This window comes from Myxine glutinosa, chromosome 1, assembly GCF_964187855.1.
Source record: "Myxine glutinosa chromosome 1, kmMyxGlut1.1, whole genome shotgun sequence".
Lineage (NCBI taxonomy): Eukaryota > Metazoa > Chordata > Myxini > Myxiniformes > Myxinidae > Myxine > Myxine glutinosa.
Genome location: NC_136261.1, coordinates 300,027,776 through 300,052,027, shown reverse-complemented (window position 1 = coordinate 300,052,027; position 24,252 = coordinate 300,027,776). Strand labels below are relative to the sequence as shown.

Below are 24,252 nucleotides of genomic sequence, written 5' to 3'. Positions count from 1 at the left end.
TGGTCTGCCCGCCAACCCTGCGTGGTAGTGTGTTCACGACCACAGCTGTGGACAACATCGACCACAATCCTAGTTCCACAACAGCAAAGGATTCGTTCCATGGAACAGGGATCTCTATCTTGCAACACCCAATGTGTGCAGATGGAGGAGTGGAGCGTGGGATTGTCATCACTGGCGGGCCTGCTGTATCAAGGACTGTTGACCATCTACCTAAGTACTACACTGAGGTAACACCCGTTGCTTCCACTGTCAAGGGCTCAACAGTACCGGTCACCTCCGTGACTTCTCTGAAACGGGACAGCTTTGCAGAGCATAAGGAGAAAGAGTATGGGTGGTTGGAGAACCTGAGAAGTGCGCTCGAAGTTCAAGATGTGACTGCAGACGGAGTCTATCAGAAGACATCATGGGCTGCATACCATGCCAGCCACCAGGAGCCAGGCCAAGCTATCATCACGCCAACTTCACTGCTTCCTCTGTTCCATGAGAGTGCACACACGGTCGCAATGATCAGACACTCCATGGATGTGGTCAGAAATGCCATTGAGCATCTCAACCCGGGCCAAACGCCTGTTCTGGCTTTCGACCAGCCACTGTTTGCTCTTGCGAAGCAGATACAGTGGAAGTGGCCGAAAACACATGGGGAAGACAAACTGGTGGTGATGTTCGGAGGCCTGCATGTCGAGATGGCAGCACTGAAGACACTAGGTGACTGGTTGCAGGGAAGCGGGTGGACACATGCACTCGCACAGGCACAGATTGCTACTGCAGGAACTGCTGACTCCTTTCTTTGGGCCTCGCACGTCACACGCACAAGAATGGCACACCAGGTCACAGCGGCTGCCTTGTACATACTCCAACGACGTGCATACGATCAGCACAGCGCCAGTGCAGAAGATGACCAGCCTCCCGAGGACTTCGAAGACTGGTGCCATGAGAAAGAGAACAGCTCTCCCCAGTTTTTGTACTGGGCAACAGTCCTGGATCTGGAGCTCTCCATCCTAATCTACGTGCGATCTCTGAGAGAGGCAGATTTCAGCATGTACCTGGATGCTCTAACTGAGATATTCCCATGGTTCTTCGCGCTGGACCATATAAACTATGCCCGGTGGATACCGGTCCATCTGCGTGACATGGCAGAACTTCCACAACAGCACCCAGAGATCTGCAATGAGTTCAAGGCAGGCCACTTCACAGTGCAAAAGACCAAGAGGGCATTCTCAGCAATTCCTCTTGACCAAGCGCATGAACAGAACAATGCCCGTGTCAAGTCTGACGGAGGTGCTGTTGGCCTGCCGGACAATCCCAGTGCTCTGAGGTGCTGGATGGTCGCCGGACCCGAGGTGGCCAGAGTGATCATGGAGTTTGAGGAGGCGAACATGCATCCAAATGCCAAGGAGGAGACACGTCACCATGAAGAAACACCAAGTGCACAGAAAGCATTTGCCAAAGATGTACAATCACTTGTGGCTGTCATTGAAGAGCTGGGGAATCCCTTCGAGGAGGATAGTCCAGATTTGCTGGTCCTAGACACCAAGGAGATTGCCGATCCTGCAGTGATTGAAACAGTTCGCACTGCCAAGCAGATTGGACAAGAACAGTTTCAGGCATACTCAAATGATTGCCTCATAGACAGAACCAAGACTATTGACGAACCTATAAAGAGGAACAAGCTCCCCCTCTTCGGAACAGACAGAAGACCAAAAGTGCCCAAAGGAAAGGAAGCATCTATAAGAATGATATGGCCTTATTTGCAAGGCTCTACATAGGCAGCCAGAACCGCGATGGGAACCTGGACGAGTTCTTCCATCATGAAAATCAAGCATGTCCTCCCGCGTTATCTGATGCAGGCAAGCTACACCTGGGTAGCAAAAGCGACTTGCTGGTGTGCCTTGAAGGCGTTGCTGAAGCTCAGTCTGATGCACCTGCTGTCACTTCTGTTGTCCTTGACGGCGCCGTCATCGTGCAGATGTTGAAGCCTGGCACTGCCAAGACATTTGAAGAATATGCCCAACAAGTCTTCATCCCATACGTTGAAGGGCAGCTGCGTGGTGCTTCACGTCTCGACCTCATTTGGGATAGCTACAAAGATGGCTCCTTGAAGTCGGCGACAAGGGAGAAATGAGGAAAAGGGGTGCGACGGCGCGTGGTGAGCACCGCAGCCATACCAGGAAACTGGCAGAGTTTCCTACGTGTCGACGCAAACAAGGTGGAGCTCTTCACCTTCCTGTCCGATGTGCTGGTGCAGTCCTTCCATGACGAGGCAAAGGAGCTGGTAGTTACTGATGGTGAAGCAGTGATCTGCCTTCCAAGGCAGGAAGATGAAAGCTCACTGGCTCCATGCAGTCAAGAAGAGGCGGACACTCACATCATGCTGCATGTGGCCCATGCTGCAGAACATGACCACCATCGGATTCAAGTTCGAACCGTAGACACCGACGTCGTCGTCTTGGCGGTGATGGTAGCCCACGCACTAACATGCGTGGATGAACTCTGGATTGCCTTTGGGACGGGCAAGAACTACCGCTACATCCCTGCCCATGAAATAGCTGCCTCCCTCGGCCCACAGAAGGCACGTGCCCTCCCTGTCTTCCACGCCATGACCGGATGTGACACGGTATCAGCATTCGTGGGGCATGGGAAGAAATCTGCCTGGGCCACATGGAACTCGTTTCCAGAACTGACAGATTCCCTGCTCACCCTGACCACCACGCCAGTCAACATCCAGGATGACACAATGCACTGCATTGAAAGGTTTGTGGTGCTCCTCTGACCGCACCAATCCATATACGGACGTCAACGAGGCCAGAAAGAAACTTCGCCAAGAGGTACTCCGTCCAGCGCATCCCACCTACCTACGATGCTTTGGAACAGCATGTGAAGAGATCAGTCTTCCAGGGTGGCTATGTCTGGGAGCAGTTCTTGGTCCCTCAACCCGTGCTTCCATCACTAACAAGCTGGGGCTGGCGGGAAACAGAGGATGGGTCCTACGAACCGCTCTGGACCACACTCCCTGAGGCTTCAAAAAGCTGCTTCGAGCTGGTGTCGTGCGGCTGCAAAAAAGGCTGTAGAAACCGCTGCAAATGCAAGAAGGCTAATCTGCAATGCACTGGACTGTGTGTGTGCTTGTGAAGGAGAATGCCAGTAGACACAGACCGTAGCCGCTTCAAAGTCAAGTAAGTGTGCAATAATTTGACTACATTTTCTGAGTTTGTCATTATCACGATTATCAGTTCCCTTTTAAAAATAGAGTAAAGTATGTAATCTATAATGCAATTTTTGTTGACTCCAAACCCATTGAATGTGATGAATATCATTTGACTCATGTTCTCCAATAATGGGTACTTTTCAGCGAAAAGTTTCAGGAAAGCAGCCATTTACAAATCAAATAATGGCTTTTTTATCGAAAATACTGGCTCATAATATTTGAATACGCCTTTTTCATGGTCAGTTTACTGAATTTTACACGTTCCTTGTATCTACTACCAATACAATCAGAAAATAAGAGTATATAGCCCATTTCGCTGAAGTAGAATGGCGGCCATTTTGGAAAATGGCCGCCGTAGCTGTCCAAGGCACAATCTCGGGTGGCTCCATATCTAGAATTGTTCGGAATACATTATTATACATGTGTGCCGATTTTGATGCTTTTATGCAAATTTGAACAATTGATCTGAAATATCAGACTACGCTGCAGGACTGGTTCTCTTTTTGAACTGGTTCTTTGAACTTTTTGAACCAGGACTGGTTCCTGAAAGGTGCGAGGAGAGCTCGGCGGGTGAAGTACCAACCGAGAATGAAGGTGTGGAGGTTGAAAGAGGTGACAGTAAGGGAGGCATTAAAAGAGAGGCTGAGTAGGGTAGAGGATGATGTGGTTGAGCTTGAAAGTGGTTGGATGTCAATGAAAGCTAGTCTGTTGGGAGCCGTTGGTGAGGTATGTGGATGGACAAAAGGACCACCGAGGCACTCGGAAACATGGTGGTGGGATGTTGAGGTTGGAAAGAGGATTGACGAGAAGAGGAAGAAGTTCAAAGAGTGGCAGAAGGCCAAGGGTACAGGAGCAGAAACAGCAGAGCATGAAAGTTATAAGGCAGCCAGGAAGGCTGCAAAGAAAGAGGTAGCAAAGGCGCAGGAGGCATGTAGGAAAATGTTCGGAGAACGCTTGGATTCGGAAGAGGGTCAGAAAGCAGTATTCAGGATTGCAAAGCAGATAGCGAAAGAGAGGTGTGATGTGATGGGGGTGAGTTGCTTGAAGGATGAAGTGGGACAAATCGTTGTCGACCCAGATGGAATTAAAGGAAGATGGAAAAGATATATGGAAATGCTGTTGAATACAGAGAATGAATGGGATGGCAACATAGAGAGTAACCCAGTTTTAGGACCGGCAGAGAAGATAACTGAGAAGGAAGTTGAGGAAGCGATAAAAGCAATGAAGAGTGGAAAAGCGGGAGGGCCGACGGGAGTTGTGGGAGATATGTTGAAGGCAGCAGGAAGTTGGGGTGTGAAGAGAATGACAGAGATCTGTAATTTGGTGGTGAAAGAAGGCCGCATTCCAGTGGATTGGGAACTGAGTACCCTCGTCCCTCTATACAAGGGGAAAGGTGACCCTCTGGAGTGTGGCTCGTACCGAGCGATAAAGTTATTGGAGCATGGAATGAAGGTATTGGAAAGGGTGTTGGAGAGGAGGATAAGGAAGAAAGTGAAGATCGACGAAATGCAGTTTGGATTTATGCCAGGAAGAGGAACGACAGATGCGCTTTTCATTGTGAGGCAGTTGCAGGAGAAGTACATGGATAAGAGGAAGAAGTTGTTTTTTGGGTTTGTTGATCTGGAGAAAGCATTCGATAGGGTTCCACGCAAAGTATTGACATGGGCATTGAGGAAGTTAGGAGTGGAGGAATGGTTGATCAGAGTAGTGATGGCAATGTACAAAAGAGCACGCACAGCTGTAAGGACGAAGGACGGGAACAGTGGTGAGTTTGAGGTGAAGGTGGGAGTGCATCAGGGGTCGGTCGGTACTAAGTCCACTACTATTTGTAGCTGTGATGGAGGTGCTGGCTCAGACCGTAAAGGAGGGTTTACCGTGGGAGTTGTTGTATGCAGATGATCTGGTGTTGATTGCGGAAAGTATGGATGGACTGAAGGAAAAGATGAACAAGTGGAAGGAACGTATGGAGACAAAAGGTCTGAAGGTGAATATCGGAAAGACAAAGGTGATGGCAAGTGGTAAAGCATGTGGTGAGGTGGAAAGAACTGGGAAGTGGCCGTGTGCTGTGTGTAGGAAGGGTGTCGGAGTGAACTCCATTCAATGTACAATGTGTGCTGAGTGGGTTCATCAAAAATGTAGTGGTCTGAGAGGGTCATTAACCAGTGTGGCAGCTACATTCAAATGTAAGGTGTGCACAGAGGGAGCTGCAGATGGAGGAAATGTTGAGTTGGATCTTGGAGACGGCGTGAAGCTGGAAGGTGTGAAAACATTTTGCTACCTCGGAGACATGCTGAATGGAGAAGGTGGATCAGACTCGGCAACGGTTGCTCGAGTGAGATGTGCATGGAAGAAGTTTCGGGAACTGAGTGGTGTGCTGATGAGGAGGAGAGTGTCGCTGAAGCTGAAGGGAAAGGTGTATGCTGCATGTGTGAGAAGTGTTATGATTTATGGGAGCGAGACATGGGTAATGAACGTAGAGCAGCAACGAAGGCTGGAAAGGGTGGAAATGCGAATGGTTCGATGGATGTGCGGAGTATCGTTGAGAGAGAGGAAGACAAATGATGAATTGCGAAAGATGATGGGAATATTGCCTGTGATTGATGCTGTGAAGAGGAACAGGTTGAGATGGTTTGGTCATGTATTGAGGAAGGATGAAAGTGACTGGTTGAGAAGAGTGATGGAAGTTAATGTAGAAGGAAGTAGAGGACGGGGAAGACCGAGAAAGACTTGGCTAAAGATGGTGGAAGAAGAAATGCGGGCAAGGGGGTTAACAAGGAGAGATGCAGAAAATAGGGCAAAATGGAGAAGATTGTCATGGGGACCGCAAGGCTAACCCCCGCTCTAGCAGGGAACATGGCCTTAAAATGCATGTTGTTGTTGTTGTTGTTGCTGCAGGACTACTGGTGTTGGCTTAACAGTTAATGTGGCTGGCTTAAGGTCTTAAGGTCTTGCGTTTGAGCACATAACACCAGATGGGTTGACTCAGCCTGTCATTCTTCCGAGGTCGGCAAAATGAGTAGCAGCTTACTGGTAACAGTGGCACTGCATCAGCGGCACAGCCTTGCTCCCAGAAAGTGATGCAACAGGCTGCATACTAAACAACAACCATCGAGAGATGGGGCCAAAACTCAAAAGTAATGGACAGATTCAGACGAAACTTGATGGACAGGTTGGGTGTGTGACAAGAACAAGCTGATTAGATTTTGGTGTGTGACAAGGACGAATAGTCTGGATGCAGATCCGGCCTGTCAGTGAGATACAAAACGTAAACTGTTCAGACTGGTGCAGATATGCGCTTTCCTGAGTGCCATTCTAGCTTGACATGGTTTCAAGGTTGATGTCGACTCAACATTTTACTGTAGAACTTGTAAAAATACGAGTTAATTGCTGGAATTGTGTGAAATTTGATGTTGTCTACCTCTCGTATGCAGGAAGTGATGACTATGTTCATAGATTTCTAGCTAAAGCTGATATGGTAACCAGCATAGTCACATATGTGCTGTGGAGCAGAGGCACATGATTGTGTGATTGAGAGAGAGCGTTCCAGCAGCTGAAATTATCAGGAGATTGCACAATTTGGTGACTTCACATCCTTGTGTACTTGTAATGCCCTAATGTGTTCAAAAATTGGTCATTAATTGGTTAGCGATCTTGAAACTTCGCGCATGTAGCTACATGCTGTCCTTCAAGCAAACGTTAAACGTGTTGAACAGTTTATTTTGGAGAATTTCCAGGTTGCTGCTAGTGAAGGGCTACCAGGATGGCCTAAAGGTGCATACACATCTCAAAGCTGTCTGGCCTGGCTTCAAATCTCTGACCCAGATATAGACTGACATCTGGGTGTTTCACGAGCAGCGTTATTCATCAATGTGTGTGCCGTCCATCGGATGGACGTTAAACTTGGCGTCCCATCTGCAGGAATTAGTCGGTGGACGTTAAAGATCCCATCGTGTCCTTCGCCAAGAGTAAGCGAGCTATCACCGACACCATGAACAAATTCCACGTTACTATTCTAACCGGCAGGAACCGGCAGTATCGTATTTCAGCCACTAGGAAGTAAGCTCTCGAAGTGTTTTGAGACCTTTATTGTTTATTTAATGTGGAATTTCTTGAAAGTGGTAAAACAATTGATTCCAAGGTTAGTATATTGACGCGAGACTACAGCGATACACACATGACATCCATAGGTACGCTGTCTCAGAACCAGATGTTACCGCATGATCATGCTTGGCCTTGCACAGGGAATGTGACCCTTACTATTCAAGCAGAGATCGGTTGGAAAATTTTATTTCGTCCCCTATATAGTCTAAAGTTGTCACCTTGTGACTTTCATTTCTTCGCACCACTCAAAGAACCTCAGGGTGGGATTAAGTTTATGAATCATGATGACGTTACCATCCCAAAATTACTGTGGCATGCGGTTGGCATGAAGGCACGATCTCATTGATGGTGCAAGTGTTGCATGGGAACACCTTGAGATAGAAGGGAGGTTTCATCAACTCTAATGTGCATTTTTATTTATTTATTTTCTACAATAAAAGTCTACATCAACCTTAAACTACCCTCATGCTTGTTTTTATTTATTTATAAAGAGTGCTTTTGTTCTCTTCCTAGTATAGTGCTGCAAATACCCCCAGAAGTGATTGACTACCTGCTTGACAATGGTACATTGGTGCTTCCAATCAGGTAACTTCAGCATGCATGTGCTTTAATACTGCTACGATTTATATATCAATGGAGTTTTTGAGGAAAATATTTGCCTATTTATAAAGAGTAAAATAAAGCTGAAGTTGATGTACATCTCGTTCCATTAATGTTTCCGTTTTTCAGGCTTATTTTCTTCCTGTAAATTGTGAATCTGTTGCAAGGTGAAGCAATTGATTGTCAGTTTGTTGATCATTAAACAAATAGGGCTGGCAAGATGGCTTAGAGGTCCTAGAAAGTTGCCCATGCTCACACAGATTCTAAATGGGGTAGGAATGAAGGTGGCAAAAATGCAAATGTCGTATTCTATCATCGAGACGGCAACCTGTGAGCAACAATTGGCAGTTGATGCAATTTAAATACTCCAGTGGCGGCGAGGTGCTCCATTTAAAACTGTTTCCTTGATATATTTAGCTTTTTTATGCCTGGTCGGGTCCGTAATAAAAAATTGTATTAGTGTCAAAGCCAGTGACCAATTGCAAATGAATAGTAGGATGTGCATTCACATTTTAGCTGTCTAACCTGGGTTTGAATATCAACCCAGTTCTAAACTGTCGCCCAGATGTTTCACATGCAGGGTAATACGTCAATGTGTGTGTCGTCCATCGGAAGGACATAAGTTGGGGGGGCCTGACTCACAACATTGGCCGATTGTGGACATTAAAGATCCTTCTCTACCTTTTGTGAAGAGTAGATGAGTTGTCATCAATTCGTATCACCATCAGGTAAACGTCATACCTGGTCAACTGAATCGTGAAAGACTTAGGCCAAAAACGTTTCCTTTCCGATAAGCTTTTTTTTTCTTTCTTTTTCTTTTTTTTTTATACATGGGCTAAGGCTAGCAATAGAGCTGACACACACACACACACACACACACACACACACACACACGCACACACACACACACATTGACATACTGAGGACACACACAACACAGCCACTGAGCTTGGGGGAAGTGCCGTCATTTCCTGGAATACTCTGGGTGCCAGTGACGACACAACAACGGCGCCGCTTTTCTCACCAACTCTGTGGGGCATTTCCTCTGGAGGAATTTCCTCCTCCAAATGGATGCCAATCGATGCAGATTGTTCATGCTCTATTCTTTTCAAGCAAGGAAGTAGCACATACCATTTTAAAAGTCTTTGGTATGACTCGAACCAGTCCAAACCAGATGGGTGTTTTTTAGGAGACACCATTTCCTTACTGGATGGTCGTTGGCTCCTTATGGGATCTCTTTTGCTCATTGCCAGGTGTTGTTTTTGGTCCTGGCAAGGTGTCACAGTCACCATCCCCACTAGCAAAGCCGGTGAGGTGTGTCGGTTTAGTCGCCGACAACCCAACATTGCGGCAGGTAGCACTAGGTTACTTGTTACCAGTGGCAGTCCCCAAAAAAACTGACCTGACCTTAAAAATAGTTGGTCTGAATAATTTTGTCTGTTTAGTAGTGATTGTAGTAGTGGTGGTAGGAGAAGTGGCAGTTGTAGTAGTAGTAGTTGCAGTAGTCGTGATCATTAAGCAAATTATGAACAAATCTAGTAATTTTGATTGCAGTTTTGGCTGAATTGATAAATAATTGGATTTTTATGTTGATAGGACTGAATCGTTTAAAAACTTGTGAACCATGCTATATCTTCCAGAAACGATTGTCCATCACCTCATGAGGACGAGACTGAGGAGGTATGTATTTGATGATTGTCCACATATCATAGGTGAGGATGGTACTGTCTCATGATAGTGGTCCCTTTTAACATAAATAGCCTTGAGTGTGCTGACGGTCATCTCTTAAGGTTGTAGTTCAGACCGCTGCTGATTTTTTTTGGGATCCCCATGGTAGCCCCCCTGATATGAAATCTAAGATCGGGTGATCCTGTGGACCATCGAGCAGAATGGATGTATGCTGTAGCGTATTATGGCTTGCATACTGTAGCCATAATAATGCTGTAGCGTATTATGCTGTCTGAAGTGTGAAGTAGTATGGCTTACAGAGTAGAAGGTTCCTCCTCCAAATGGGTTTCAGTTGTTACAGTTGGGTTTCAGAACAATCAGCTGAGTGATAATGGAGGAGTACCAAAAATAGCAAAAAGTTAACGGACGTACGGCTAGACATCCAGACATCATGACCCATTTTAAAATTTAATTTCTTTGAAAATCGAGATGAGATGACCTAAAAATGGAAGAGATAATAAATTGAAGTGAAATGGTTGCAAAAAAAACTTTTGTTGAACATTACATCGAGCTTATACATTTGTTTCTCTGAAGAAAATGTAACTAATATATTTTATCCCCCATATATATATATATATATATATATATATATATATATATATATATATATATATATATATATATATATATATATATATATACGTGTATATATATATATATATATATATATATATATATATATAAATATATATATATATATATATATATATATATATATATATATATATATATATATATATATTGTTATGAATTTGGTAGAGCAACATCTAGAGCTAGGTAGATCTGTATAGGTAGGTATTCGACTGTCGTGACAGGGACTCTACATGTAATAAGTTCTTGATGTTTAGGCGTTTGTCGGGGTAAGATGTATGATTGTGGATCTACCTGGAGATTCGAGTGTTAAGTAGTGAGGGATTAAAGGTAACGCCCCTGTGAGTCTCACCTAGTAGTCAAACCTTTGTCCATTATGGCACTGCAAACCACATAAACATTAGTTAGGTCCTTAGTGCAACATTAAATAATTCCTTTCCCTGACAATGACTTCGGAACAAACGGACAGGAAACCAGGCCAGGACACTGCCGATGATGGCCGCAGCCAGCTACACCTCCGCTGGGCCTCGAGTGCCACACGCTATCACAACACTACAGGCCTGTGATTCGGTGGAGGGCACTGATTGGGTGGCGCACCAAGGGACATGACGTCACCGGCGAGGTTATTTAAGGGAGCGCCGAACGCTCTCTTCGCTCTGGTTCTCTTGCCTCTCTGGCGTCTGGCAGTGCAGCTTTTGGTCTCTTGTGGTTGATGCTCTTAGTTGCGCAGCAGTTGAGAAGAGTTCTGCAGAAGAGTTGGCTGCCAGCACTCCCGCAGAGAGTTCACTTCAGCTGAGCCGGAGGAGTTGAGTTGAGACCAGTCCCGGAGCGAGTTGGAAGGACGAGACGTGCAGTCACACCTGCGTTCTCCCCGTTCCTGTCTTTTCGTGCTTCGTGTGGGGATCGATCTTGGGTGGAGCCGCTGGCCTGCGTTGGGTGCCTTGGAGATTGGTGCACCGACCTCGTGGGCGGCGAGAGGCTCGGAGCTTGGAGAAGGCCTGGTGGCGGCTGAGCGCGGCCGTATTACAAGAAGACGACAGAGACAGATAAGCCCGGGCTCCGCGTACACTGTACACGACGTGACGTGTTTCTTTTGTAATTCATAATCTCCCTCGTATCGTGTTTGGTATCTGTTGTGTGTGGGATCCCAATTTAGGCTTATTAGAGTTATTAGTATTACCGGCGCGTGCTTTTTCACTGTCTACTTTTCATGAATAAATCCTTGTATTATTTTCTATATATATATCTGAACGCAGTTTCCTGTTGGATTTTAATAGATAAGGCGGCGGAGCTTTGCTGTGTCCCGTCCCGCCATTCCGCGCGTTTAACTTTAGTTTAAGTGTTTGATTTGGAATCCGCTATTGAGTTCTCGCCTTGGGAGTTAAAGCCTCGCAATTGACCATCTGCAACTGTGGTGTTAATCGCGGTTGCGTGACTATATATATATATATATATATATATATATATATATATATATATATATATATATATATATATATATATATATATATATATATATATATATATATATATATATATATATATATATATATATTTTTTTTTTTCAGGATTTTGGTTGAGGTTTGGATCCAGATCCGGCCTCTGAGTGCGCGTTTCATGAAGTCCAAAGGACTCCATAAAACTCCGAGATAGAATTGTGAGGAGGCATGGATCTGGGGAAGCGTATTAAAACAATTTCTCGAGTGTTGAAAGTTCCCAAGAGCACAGTGAGCTCCATCATTAGGAAATGGAAAGCATATGGAACTTCCCAAACTCTTCCAAGAGCTGCCCCTCCGACCAAACTGAGCAACCGGGCAAGAAGGACCTTGGTCTGGAAGGTGACCAACAACCCAATGACCACTCTGACTCCGACAGACTTCCTTGGCTGAGATTGGAGAACCTGCCGGAAGTACAAATTTCTCTGCAGCATTTCACAAATCTAGGCTTTATGGGAGAGTGGCCAGACAGAAGCCACTCCTGAGAAAAAGGCACAAGATGCCTGGAGTTTCCAAAAAGGCCTTTGAAAGACTCTGAGAGCATGTGGCAAAAGATATTGTGGTCTGATGAGATGAAAATTGAACTATTTGGCCTGAATGCAAAGCGATACGTCTGGTGGAAACCGAGCACAGCTCATCACCCATCTAACACCATCCTTACCGGGAAGCATGGTGGTGGCAGCATCATGCTATGGGGATGCTTTTCAGCAGAGGGGACTGGGCGACTTGTAAGGATAGAGGGAACAATAAATGGAGCCAAATACAGGCAAATCCTTGAGGAGAACCTGCTTCAGAGTGCAAAAGACCTCAGACTGCAGCAAAGATTTACATTCCAACATGACAATGACCCCAAGCATACAGCCAAAGCAACACTGGAGTAGCTTCAGCATAATAATTTGAAAGTCCTTGAGTGACCTACCCAAAGCCCAGACTTTAATCCCATTGAGAATCTGTGGAAAGACTTGTAGATTTCACCGACACCAACGCTCCCCAGCCAACTTGACAGAGCTTGAACAAATCTGCAAGGAACAATGGGAGAAACTCTCCAAATCCAGCTGTGAAAATCTGATAGACATACCCAAGAAGACTCGAAGCTGTAATAGCTGCCAAAGATGCTTCGATGAAGTATTGACTCAGGGGGTTGAATACTTATTTAAACTAGATAGTGTTCCTAGAATACTTACACCGTGCAGTTAACTTGGTGTGAGCCAACTCTTCTGCTTTTGAAGGATTTTTTTTTCTTTGATCCAATATGGCTGCCAGACCATGTGAGTGATGACATAAGTTTACATTCTCTAATATAATTGTTCCATAGATCACACTGAAGAAATTTCAAACTGATCGGACTAAGCATTGTACTTGTCGAATTACGACGTCATAATTAAGGCACCAATGACGTCATCATTAACAACGCATTCCCAAAAAATGCACCATTAACAACTATTCCTTTTCATGAAAGTCCCCATGCTTAGTTCTTTGCAATGAGTCACATTTCAATTTTCTCCATGGAGCAGTTTCAGAGATATAGAGATGCAACGATTTTTGGTTTTTCCAAGATGGCGCCTGTACCACGTGATCTATGACGTCATAATTATAATATTTTTTAAATTATAGAGTAGAATGCGCTCTTATGGTGAAAAGTAGTGTCAATCGGACCAATGGTTGCCGAGAAAATGAATTTTAAAAATGCAGACATGCACATACGTATGCACCCGATCGCCTGACCCTGCTTTTCGCTTCGCGAGTGCAGGGTAATAACATATTTTTGTTTTTCATTTTTTATTATTTTGGAGAAAAAAAATTGTTTTAATTACACCTTGACATTATGGGGTATGTGTAGATCAGTGACAAAAAAATCTCAATTTAATCCATTTTCAATTCAGTCTGTAACAACAAAATGTGAAAAAAAATCAAGGGCTGTGAATACTTTCTGAAGCCACTGTACATGGTTTCATTCTTATGCTTGAGGTTTATTCCAATTTCACTTGTTACATAAAACATTTGTAATAAAAGTCCTGAAAAACTCCTGGAAATTTGGTCTTAAATGGCTATACGAACCATTTTTATCCTGGTCATGTTGGTTGTCATTACATTTCTGGTCTATAAAAGAATCATTTAATTAAACAAATGATGTGTGTTTTATAAGTGCTTAATATGAATCCAAAATACTGTTGCATTATGTATAAAAAATGCCATCTAAATGCTTTCAGCAGCACATTGTGTTAAAGCCTCATTATGATAAGATTTACAGAATATACAAATTAATTGTATTCGTATTACATTATATTGTGTATTGCAGACAGTTAATCCTTTGTCTTTTCCTATACACAGTGGTCGGATGAAGAGTCGAGTGATGTGGCTACTTTGAGTGTAAGAAATGGGATGTCTTGTGTCACTGTGAAGCTTGTATGTCATTTGCATTTCAGCTTTGGTTATAGAAGCTTAGAATCTAAATCCTTGATACTGCTGTTCATCATACTATTTAAACCCCCACGTTTGAGATGCCAGTCAAATGTCCTCACCACAAGGTCATTGTACACATAATTTGCTTAGATTCAAAACAACCAATGCTTTTGCGGCTCTGACAGGTAGATTTTGTTGTTCTCTGTTGGATCAAAGCAAAAGGTCTAAAGGTTGTTTTTTCTTCTGATATTCTGGAAATGTTTAACGAATTGGGAATGCACAAAGGAAATGCTCGCATAAATAAACTAGAAAGAGCAATCAGATCACAGACCCTCGCCAGGATATGTTTTCAGTGCTTTTTAAGGCTTTTGTGTTAAAACAAATATGGCGGCCGAACCACGTGACTGATAACGTCATTATTTTTTTCTCCACCAATTTATCCTGAGATGATGCTCAAGAAATTTCATCTTGATCAGATGAAGTTTTGTACTTGTCGAATTATGACGTCATAATGGAGGCACCTATGATATCATCATTAACATGTTATTCCACATGGAGAGTTCTTTACAATGAGCCATGTCATTTTTTTTCTATTCAGCGCTTTTGGAGATATAGAGGTGCAAAATCGGTTTTTCCAAGATGGCGCCCATACCACATGACCTATGACGTCATTATCAGTAAAAAAAAATATACAGGTGGAGTTGCACCCATGGTGAAAATTTCCTAACAATCGGACCAACGGTTGCAGAGAAAATCGTATTTATTCTGTGCGGACAAACAAACAAACAAACAAACAGATAGACAGACAAACAAACTGATTCAAATGCAATACCCTCTCCTCGGGCGAGGGTAACTAGAACGGCACTCAGTAGGGCGCATTCCTCTGCCAGGTTGAACAGTTTACATTTTGTATCCCACTGATGGGCCGGATCTGGATTCGGACCTGAACCAAAATCGAATCGGCTTGTCCTTGTTGCCGACCCAACTCATCCATCTTGTTTTATCATCACTCGTCCACAACCTTTTGAAACATCATGCTACTGAATATTGTTTTTTTGCCCCATCCCTCAATGGTGAGAATCATTTCAAAAAAAATTCTCTGATCCGGATCTGGATTCGAATCTTCACCAAAACCAAATCAATTCTTGCCCGTCACACACCCAACCTGTCCACCAAATTTCGTCCGAATCCGTCCACAACTTTTTGAGATATCCTGTTCACAAACAGACAGACAGGGGTGAAAACATAACCTCTGCCCACCTTCAGTGGCAGAGGTAAAAAGGTCTGGCACAAATTATTCTACAAATTGGAGCTTTTCCTTTTCATCTTTTCAATGGATTACAAATAAATTGTGTCCTGTACACCATCTAACAGGAATTCTTTGTTTGGCAAAAAACACACAAATATCTTTGTGCACAGTCACACTGACCTAGTGTGGAGGATAATGGACTTAAATCCCTGAAGTTGAGTTCAAATTCATCCAAAGGTCACAGTATTTAGGATTTCGATTCTAAGCATCTTGAAATATATATTCCCAGGAGAATTATTGTGTCACTATAAGATTGTTGGTAAAAATCCAGATGGCTCAATAATGACCTCAACTTGTCTTGTTTTATATCTGTTATGCCAATGGACGCATTGTGGTTGACTCCTAATTAGTAAGGGAAACATATGAAAATCTGTTCACTAAATTGTTACCAAAAAATTTCTTCACCAATATGTTTGTAAAGGTGTGTAATAACATGTGTTAAAATGTTGAAGGTCAACTCCCGTGGGAAACCCAGAAAAAAAGCTGTTGAATTCGGGCACCGAAAAATTATTTTCGAGAATTTTTATTTTTTTTAATCGGCCCTTAAGTAACTTATGAGGGGTCAAATAAGGGTTTTTCATGATTCTGAGTTGATTGTTAACATTTATATTTCACCACAGACACTCCTTTGTGGAAAAATAATTTCTAAATATATCTCATTTTCTACTTTGCAGGACATGGAGTCTAGCAATATGGATGAAGACGTTACTCCACCTGTGCTCAATTGCTTCATCTGTGCACGCTCGGATACACCAGCTGAAAGGCTCATACAGGCAACTCCAAAGGGATACTCAACTTTATTGAAACAAGCAGAAATTGTCGAAAATGTTACTGTTGTGGAACGTATGAAGGAGGCTCAAAAGGAAGGAAAACTGAGGTACCACCAGAAGTGTAAAAATGATCTGTACAACAACTTTGTTGCAACCACCAAGAAGTCAGCTCAAGCATCAAAGGCAGAGAAAGAGTCATCAAAGTTGAAGAGAAGACGCACTACTTGTGAGTTCAGTTCATCAACTGGCTGCAGTTCTAGAAGATCACAGTCAGTTGACCTCCTGTATAAGGATGTATGCATTCTTTGCAACCAACCAGCCCAGCTCTACAAAAATAATCCAGCACAAGCTAGAAAGAAATACAGAGTGCCAGATAATTTGACTGCAGATACACTGAAGGCAAGCTTGCTGAAGACAGCACGGAGTCGCGGGGATGACTGGGGCACTGAAGTCACTGGACGCCTGGAAGGGATCAACGACTTGGTAGCAGAAGAAACACTGTACCATTTGCGATGCAAGCTTATGTTTGCGAGAGGTGACAGTTTGTCCAAGACTGATGAGGAAGGAAAAAGGAAGAGAGGACAGAGGAGTATTGATGAGGAGCGAGAGGCAGTTTTTATTGAATTCTGCGAATGGTTAGACTCAGAATTAGAGCATGGGGTAATGAACATGGACCAAGTCCATGAAAAGCTGCAGGAGTTTGATCAGTCACCAGAGAAGAGCCTTTCTTATTCAAAGCATTGGCTAAAGATAAAACTTCTAGAGAAATACGAAGACACCTTGTATTTCACAACACAGGAAAGAAGGGCAGATGTACTCTGTCTCAAAGATGGCACCGACAATATTCTGCGAGAGCATCATGCTAATCTTGACCATGGAGATGAGAAGACTCAGATCATAAAGACGGCACTCAAGTTCATATCCAATGATATTGCCTTGATTGATTTAGGTCCAAAGTCATACCCCACCACACACAGTATGACTGACATCGATAGTCAGCTGACACTTGTTCCTGCAAGCCTTCAGATGTTCTTGAGACCGATTGTCAAGACAGACGAAAGAGTTGCCGTTTGGGGGCAGAATTTTATTAAGGCCTGTCGTCCTCGGTCTGGAGTATTGCCACACCAAATGGGGCTTGCCATACAACTTGATCATAGATTTGGGTCAAAATGGATGCTCAACAAGTTCCACCGGCTGGGATACACTGAGTCTTACACGGAGACACAAAACTACAAATACTGCTTCCTTAATAGTAGGAGTGGAGATGATGTTCCAGATACTTCTGGCACTCTTGACACCATTGTGGAGGAAACCGATGAACAGATCAATGATGAGGTTGCGGTTGATGCTGCGCTTGAGGATCAATCAGTGATGACAGCCAAAGTGCCAGCCAGTGAAAGTGAATTGTCAAGTAATGATCAGGTGGTCTTTATGGAGGTTGGGGAAACAAGCAATGCAGTCACTCAGTTTGTTTGAGACAATATAGATTTAAACATTGTCTCTATTCACGGAAACACTCCCTTAACACTCAATGGGTTGGATCGAAGTCACCTATCCGGCACCACCTTTGCCAGATCCACAGACAACGGCAGCTTTCCCCCGGGTGAAGTTGAAGGCACTCGACAAAGCTAAGATCCTGAGAGGAACTGAAGTAAAGATTATTCCATTTACGAACAGGAAACAGATAGGAACGAACGCGATCATGTTTCTCCCCCTCGCTGAGCTTTCCTCCTCCCTGGCTCATGATCAGCCACTCCTCACTCCAGGTGACACACTCTGGGCAGCGGGGTGGGTGATCAAAGCCAACGATCCTGAGTTCCCACACTCCAACTGGAATGGCTGGATGAAGAGAATCCATGCTAATGATGCAAAGCAGAGCACACAGATCGAGTTCCTCCCAGTTATTGAAGGAGACCCTAATGACCTCAACACCATCTTCACCACTCTGAAAGAGTGCATACGGCGCGCTGGGGTCGCTATAGTGACCTTTGATCTTCCGATTTGGCTGAAGGCTGTGAATATAATAAAGCAGGAAAATCTACCCGTCATTCCAAGGTTGGGTGGTTTTCACCTGCTGAAGTCTTATCTTGGATCAATGGGTAACATCATGGAAGATTCTGGACTACTAGATGTGATCCAGTTGATCTATCCTGGAAGTACGACAGCCAACCACATCATGGATGGAGGATGTTTTGACAAGGCAATCCGTGTTCACCTCCTCATCGATGCAGCCATCTATCAACACATCATGAAACTTGCCTTCACTGAGGAGGAGCGTGGTGACATGAAGACCTTCATGGAGAAGGTGGCTGATGGGAAGATGGGAGCCAGACACTCAGACCCAGTAGTGCCAGTGTTTGAGCAAAGGTTTGAAGAAACCTTCAAACGACTCGCAAAAGGAGGAAGAACACCTGCACTCTGGGTGGAGTACCACCACATGGTAGATGTGATCAAGGTCTTTATCAGAACCGAGCGACTTGCAGACCACAATGGGCATCTGTCCTGCATTGTTACCAAGATGCTTCACATCTTTGCCGCTGCAGGCCATCATCAGTATGCCAAGGGCGCACGGCTGTACTGTCAACTCATGAAGGAACAATTCACAACATTCACTCCGTGCCTACCTGCAGACCCGGGACTGGATCCTTCTACAGAGCATGTCTCTGAACCCCAGTGACTATGGATGGACAATAGGTGTGCATGGGTATGAGCCAGTTCCAACACTGGACCCCACGGCTCCTGAGGAGCTATTGCAGTTCACGAGCTGTAATTGTCATGGAGATTGCAGCAACCGGCGATGCAGCTGCAAGAAGAATGGGGTCACGTGCATCTCGGCCTGTGGAGTCTGTAATGGCATTACATGCAGAAACTGCAGTCATGATGTTGTTGAGTCTGAAGAAGACATAGACAATGACTGTTGAAACTTCTGACATTGTGAATGAGAAATAACTCTTGAGTATTATATATGTATGTGAAATAAAAGCTACTTTGTGTGTAAATGTAAAAGTGAAAATATAAATGTTAACAATCAACTCAGAATCATGAAAAACCCTTATTTGACCCCTCATAAGTTACTTAAGGGCCGATTAAAAAAAATAAAAATTCTCGAAAATAATGTTTTGGTACCCGAATTCAACAGCTTTTTTTCTGGGTTTCCCACGCGAGTTGAACTTCAACATTTTAACACATGTTATTACACACCTTTACAAACATATTGGTGAAGAAATGTTTTGGTAACAATTTAGTTAACAGATTTGTGAAATATCTCATAAAATGCCCTTACTTCAGGGACGGCACGGCAATGGCACAGCCTTTCTCACCGCACTCAGCGGGGCACTTACTAAAGAGGAATTACCTCCTCCCCATGGATGCGATTGCGAACCTATGAGGATTGTCTGTGCTCTTAACTTTAAATCCTCAATGTCAGACAAGGAAGCTTCACGTACCATTTTAAAACTCTTTGGTATGACACGGCTGGGGTTTGAACTGCCAACCTGCCAGACTCAGAGTGGACTAATTACACCACACAGACTATTTTTTATCACATGTCTCATAACATCCACATTCCCCAAGCGTTTGAAACGATTTAATGGACAAAAAAAAACATTTATTCCACTTGTCTCTCCCCCATCTCACCAGCCCCCTGAGTTTCCAGAGTTTGAGTCTCGTGTTAAAGAAGCAATCTCAGAACTGGGAGGCAGAGTGTTTCCAAAACTCAACTGGAGCTCCCCTAAGGTACGGACACAGTGTGGAAGGCAGAAGGCATTGTTGATTCTCTTTAAAATTTTGCTTCCAACAAATTTCATCGACTCAGCAATTTTGTGACTTGAATAATCCCCATGCTTTTTGGGAAAAAACAGGACATATTGTAATTGGCTCTGTCTGTCTGTCTGTCCGTCGTGCAGTCTCCTCCGAAACTGTTGTGCAGAAATTTACCAAACTTGGTAGTTATGATCACCACATGACAATAAGGTGCAAGAGCAGTATCGCCCCCCCCCCCCCCACACCACCCCAACCCCTACCCCAACCCCTACCCCCACCCAACACCTCCCCCCACCCCACCCCCTTCCTGTGGCAGGGTCAAAAGGTCAAATACCAAAAAAGGCAATTATTGCAGGCACATTTTTAAACACTTTTAATGAAACTTTGTACTGTATATGCAATCAATATTGGGGGACACATGAAATATGTAATGATTTTTACAGCATAGCCCATAGGGCAAAGCCATCTTGAACAGTGTTTGTCCCTCTGTATGTATATGTCCCCTCAAACGTATACCAATCAGAGCTGACGATCTGGTCACATGACAAGGTGATGTGATTACGTCTGATGTCATTACGGTGGTACAGCGGCTGACTCCACACACCGCCATTTTGATTCCAATTCGTTCAGGCTGAACATATCGTCGAACCTGTCATATATCACAATCGCCATGCTCTACCTTTACGTTTTTCATTCAGTGTGAAACACAAACAAACCGATTGTTAAAATGACCATGAAATATCGAAAGCATCGGCATTACGTCTCTTCCAACAATACGGTACGTATAGGCCTTAGGCTTCATGCCTCACCTTCAGACTGCTTCGGACATATTAAGCCCAGGTTTCTTAATACAGTAGTGTATCGTTTCAGTAGTATCATTTTCGTAATAGTAATAATAATAATATAGTAAATATGACCAGAACACTTTAATCCCAATGTCATAAATACAAAGTTAATGGATTGAAGTGGTGTATGGTTCATGATTCCATGATAAGCGGTGTACAGACACAACCGCGGAAGTAACGAATTTGCCTCGGTTTTTTGATAGCATGTTATTAACCCAACTCCTGTGGGGTATATAGATTACAGTAGATCTTCCCTCAGTTCTGTAAGTAAAACTTACCTCACAGATGTCGGGATTCCTCCAAATTTCTTTGTTTAATATTATAAACAGCATTAGCAACTGTTTAAAAAGCTAATCGTATGTGTTTGTGGTTTATAATATATTACAAGCCTGGCCACGCCGCTGTTAAACTTTCGGTCTTGTTTGGGTTTGACACCCGGGTTCATGCTGCAGTGAGCCTGGTGGTGGCTTAATGGTTAAGGTGGCTGGCTTAAGATCTTAGGGTCTTGAGTTTGAGCCCCTATCATGCTGTTTATTAACACCAGGTGGGTTGACTCAGCCTGCCATCTTTCCAAGGTCTCCAAAATGAGTACCAGCTTACTGTGAAGGACAAGCCATTTGAGTATCCTGCGTCGGAGTGGCAACCCGTCCAAGATTGTACCCACTAGCCGAGGAAGCTGCTTCGGCAGCTCTATGCATCTGAAGATGCAAATTGTGTGGTCTTCTTCTTCATGCTGCAGTGGGTGGGAACTTAGGATCACAGGTGTCAAAACAGAAGATTTTGTTTAACTCAAAATTTTACATTAGGTCAATGGTGGAACTTTTTGGTACCTTTAAACTTTGTTTTAGGTGGGAAGCGTGGGGAGTTGCAATGGTGGGGCCATCAACTTTGCTCCAGTTAGGGATTGGGTCTTCTTCTTTTGTATGCAGCACATGTCTGTGGGTCACATCTTTTTTCTGGGGGCACAGATGTGCCACTAATGCAGAATCCCCCCTGTATGTTTTTTTTTTTTTTTTTTTTTTTTTTTTTTTTTTTTTTTTTTTTTTTTTTTTTTTCCCCCATTTCAGTTAGGGCAGTAGATTATCTGGGTAATTAATGCATATCTCGAACTCAAACTTCTGTTTCAATGAAGACAACAGAAGTCAATCCAAAACTTCTCTTTGGTTATTAAGTTGGTTGAAGTACAATTTTATAGTGTGGGTCGAGCAATATTTCCTCAACAATGATCTGCAGTTGCTGTATATTTGATCAGATAGTTCAAGTTTTGCATAAAGGTTGATTGTCTCAGATATGTAACAGCATTTTATTATTCTGGCTCATACTAGCATCATAAGAGGAATATGAATGAATGAATGATCGTTTTAAGGCCACTTTTCTCCGCTAGAGCGGGTGTTAGCCTTGCGGGCCCCATGACAATCATGGTTCCCTGTTTGAGGCAATGTTTTTATGGCCGGATGCCCTTCCTGGCGCCAACCCTTAGTCGTCTCTTACGATGCGCAGGGATGCGGTGTACCTATTCTAAATCGGGGTACACACCGGGATCATTCATCCCAGCAAGCTGGTACTCAATTTGCCGACCTCGGAAGGATGACAGGCTGAGTCAACCCCCCTGGCGTTAATTCAGCGATCGACCGGGATTCGAACCCAGGATCCTAGGATCCCAAGCCGGCACCCTAACCGCTAAGCCAACGCCAGGCTACAGTTGAGGGTTTGATAATATTCTGATTTTTACTGGCATCGTAACAAAGTTCTCTTTGTTTGGATTGTCCTGGGAGCATGTGCTTGCATTTGTCCAGTGAAGAATTCTCTGTTCAATACACATAGTGTGTTCATGCTATCTAGACCTCTGAGTTCTGAGCTGGCTATATCGAGAGATTCTTCAAGATCGTGGTGTTTGTACATGTAGGATACACATTGGATTGGTGTGTTTGTACGTGTAGGATGCACTTTGGATTGGTGTGTTTGTACGTGTAGGATGCACAATCGATTGGTGTGTTTGTACGTGTAGGATGCACAATGGATTGGTGTGTTTGTGTAGGATGCACAATTGATTGGTGTGTTTGTACGTGTAGGATGCACATTGGATTGGTGTGTTTGTACGTGTAGGATGCACATTGGATTGGTGTGTTTGTACGTGTAGGATGCGCAATCGATTGGTGTGTTTGTACGTGTAGGATGCACATTGGATTGGTGTGTTTGTACGTGTAGGATGCGCAATCGATTGGTGTGTTTGTACGTGTAGGATGCACAATCGATTGGTGTGTTTGTGTAAGATGCACAATCGATTGGTGTGTTTGTGTAGGATGCACAATCGATTGGTGTGTTTGTGTAGGATGCACAATGGATTGGTGTGTTTGTGCAGGATGCACAATGGATAGGTGTGTTTGTACGTGTAAGATGCACATTGGATTGTTGTGTTTGTACGTGTAGGATTGTATATTTGTTGTATGTCTGCGTATGTAGTATGTAGTTGTTGTATGTAGTATGTAGTATGTAGTATGTATGTTGCATATGTAGTTGCGTATGTAGTGTTGTGTCTGCGTATGCTGCGTATGTAGTTCCACATTGTCTGTTGTATGTCTGTCTGTTGTATGTGTTTTTTTTTTTTTTTTTTTTTTTTGTATACAAAGTCGAGGCTCGTGAAAGAGATAACATTTATCAAACAAACAAATCAAACAAACAAGCAAACAAAGTATATAAAAAGGGGAGCGGTCGACAAGATGGAGAGAGAAGGGGAGGAAGCACACAAACACAACATTTGAGAGCAGGGACATCGGGAGATGTTTTTGGAGGGAGAGGGCCTGGGGGGAGGCAGGATCGGTATAAAACGCAAGGACACCAAGGACTTCCAGGAAAGAAGTCAAAAGTCACCTCAAAAAAGTGGATTTGGGGTGAAATTAGCGGGGGTAGAAAAGATCAAGGTTTTGGATTGGGGAAGATAAGAGATGGTGGTGAACAGCCGTTTTAAAGACCTGGAGGGAGGAGTGGGATTGAAGAGTGAGGGAGTTTGTTCCAGAGGCGGGAGAAAAGAGGAATGAAGGAGTGAAGGTGAGCAGAGAGTCTTGATTTTGGCAGTTTAACCATAAGAGGGTTGCTGGCAGATCTTGTGCGACCTGTAGGAATATTTGGGGGACAGAGCCCAGAGAGAGCTGGGGGAGCAAGGCCGGAGAGGAGTCGGTAGAAGACAGAAAGACCACCTACCTGCCTGCGGTGAGTGAGTGAAAGGCCCTCAGAGATAGCTTCATCGCGGGAGATTCCAATAATTCTGAAAGCTTTGGTTTCAACAGCGTGAAGCCGAGCTAGGTGAGGCAGGAGCACCGGCCCATAGGGGAGAGCAGTACTCCATTGAGCTGCGGATGAAAGCCTTGTATGTGGTGAGGAGCTCAGGTGTGCCAAGGAAGGACTTAGCACGACCGAGGATGCCCAGTCGGCGACTGGCTTT

At 44.0% G+C, this 24,252-nt stretch overlaps 1 protein-coding gene across 3 annotated transcripts in view; it reads left to right on the top strand.

Annotated features, from left to right (window-relative positions):
• The window catches only part of CDC123 (cell division cycle 123), a 48,992-nt gene that overhangs the window by 4,936 nt on the left and 19,804 nt on the right, over positions 1-24,252 (top strand). Inside the window, exons 2-5 of one of the 3 annotated variants that reach the window (XM_068135000.2) lie at positions 7,820-7,891; positions 9,547-9,586; positions 14,053-14,091; positions 19,843-19,938. In XM_068135000.2, the coding sequence (XP_067991101.1) occupies positions 7,820-7,891; positions 9,547-9,586; positions 14,053-14,091; positions 19,843-19,938 (247 nt within the window). The remainder of the gene's footprint in view (positions 1-7,819; positions 7,892-9,546; positions 9,587-14,052; positions 14,092-19,842; positions 19,939-24,252) is intronic. The other 2 variants (XM_068135006.2, XM_068135013.2) reach the window with 2 other exon arrangements.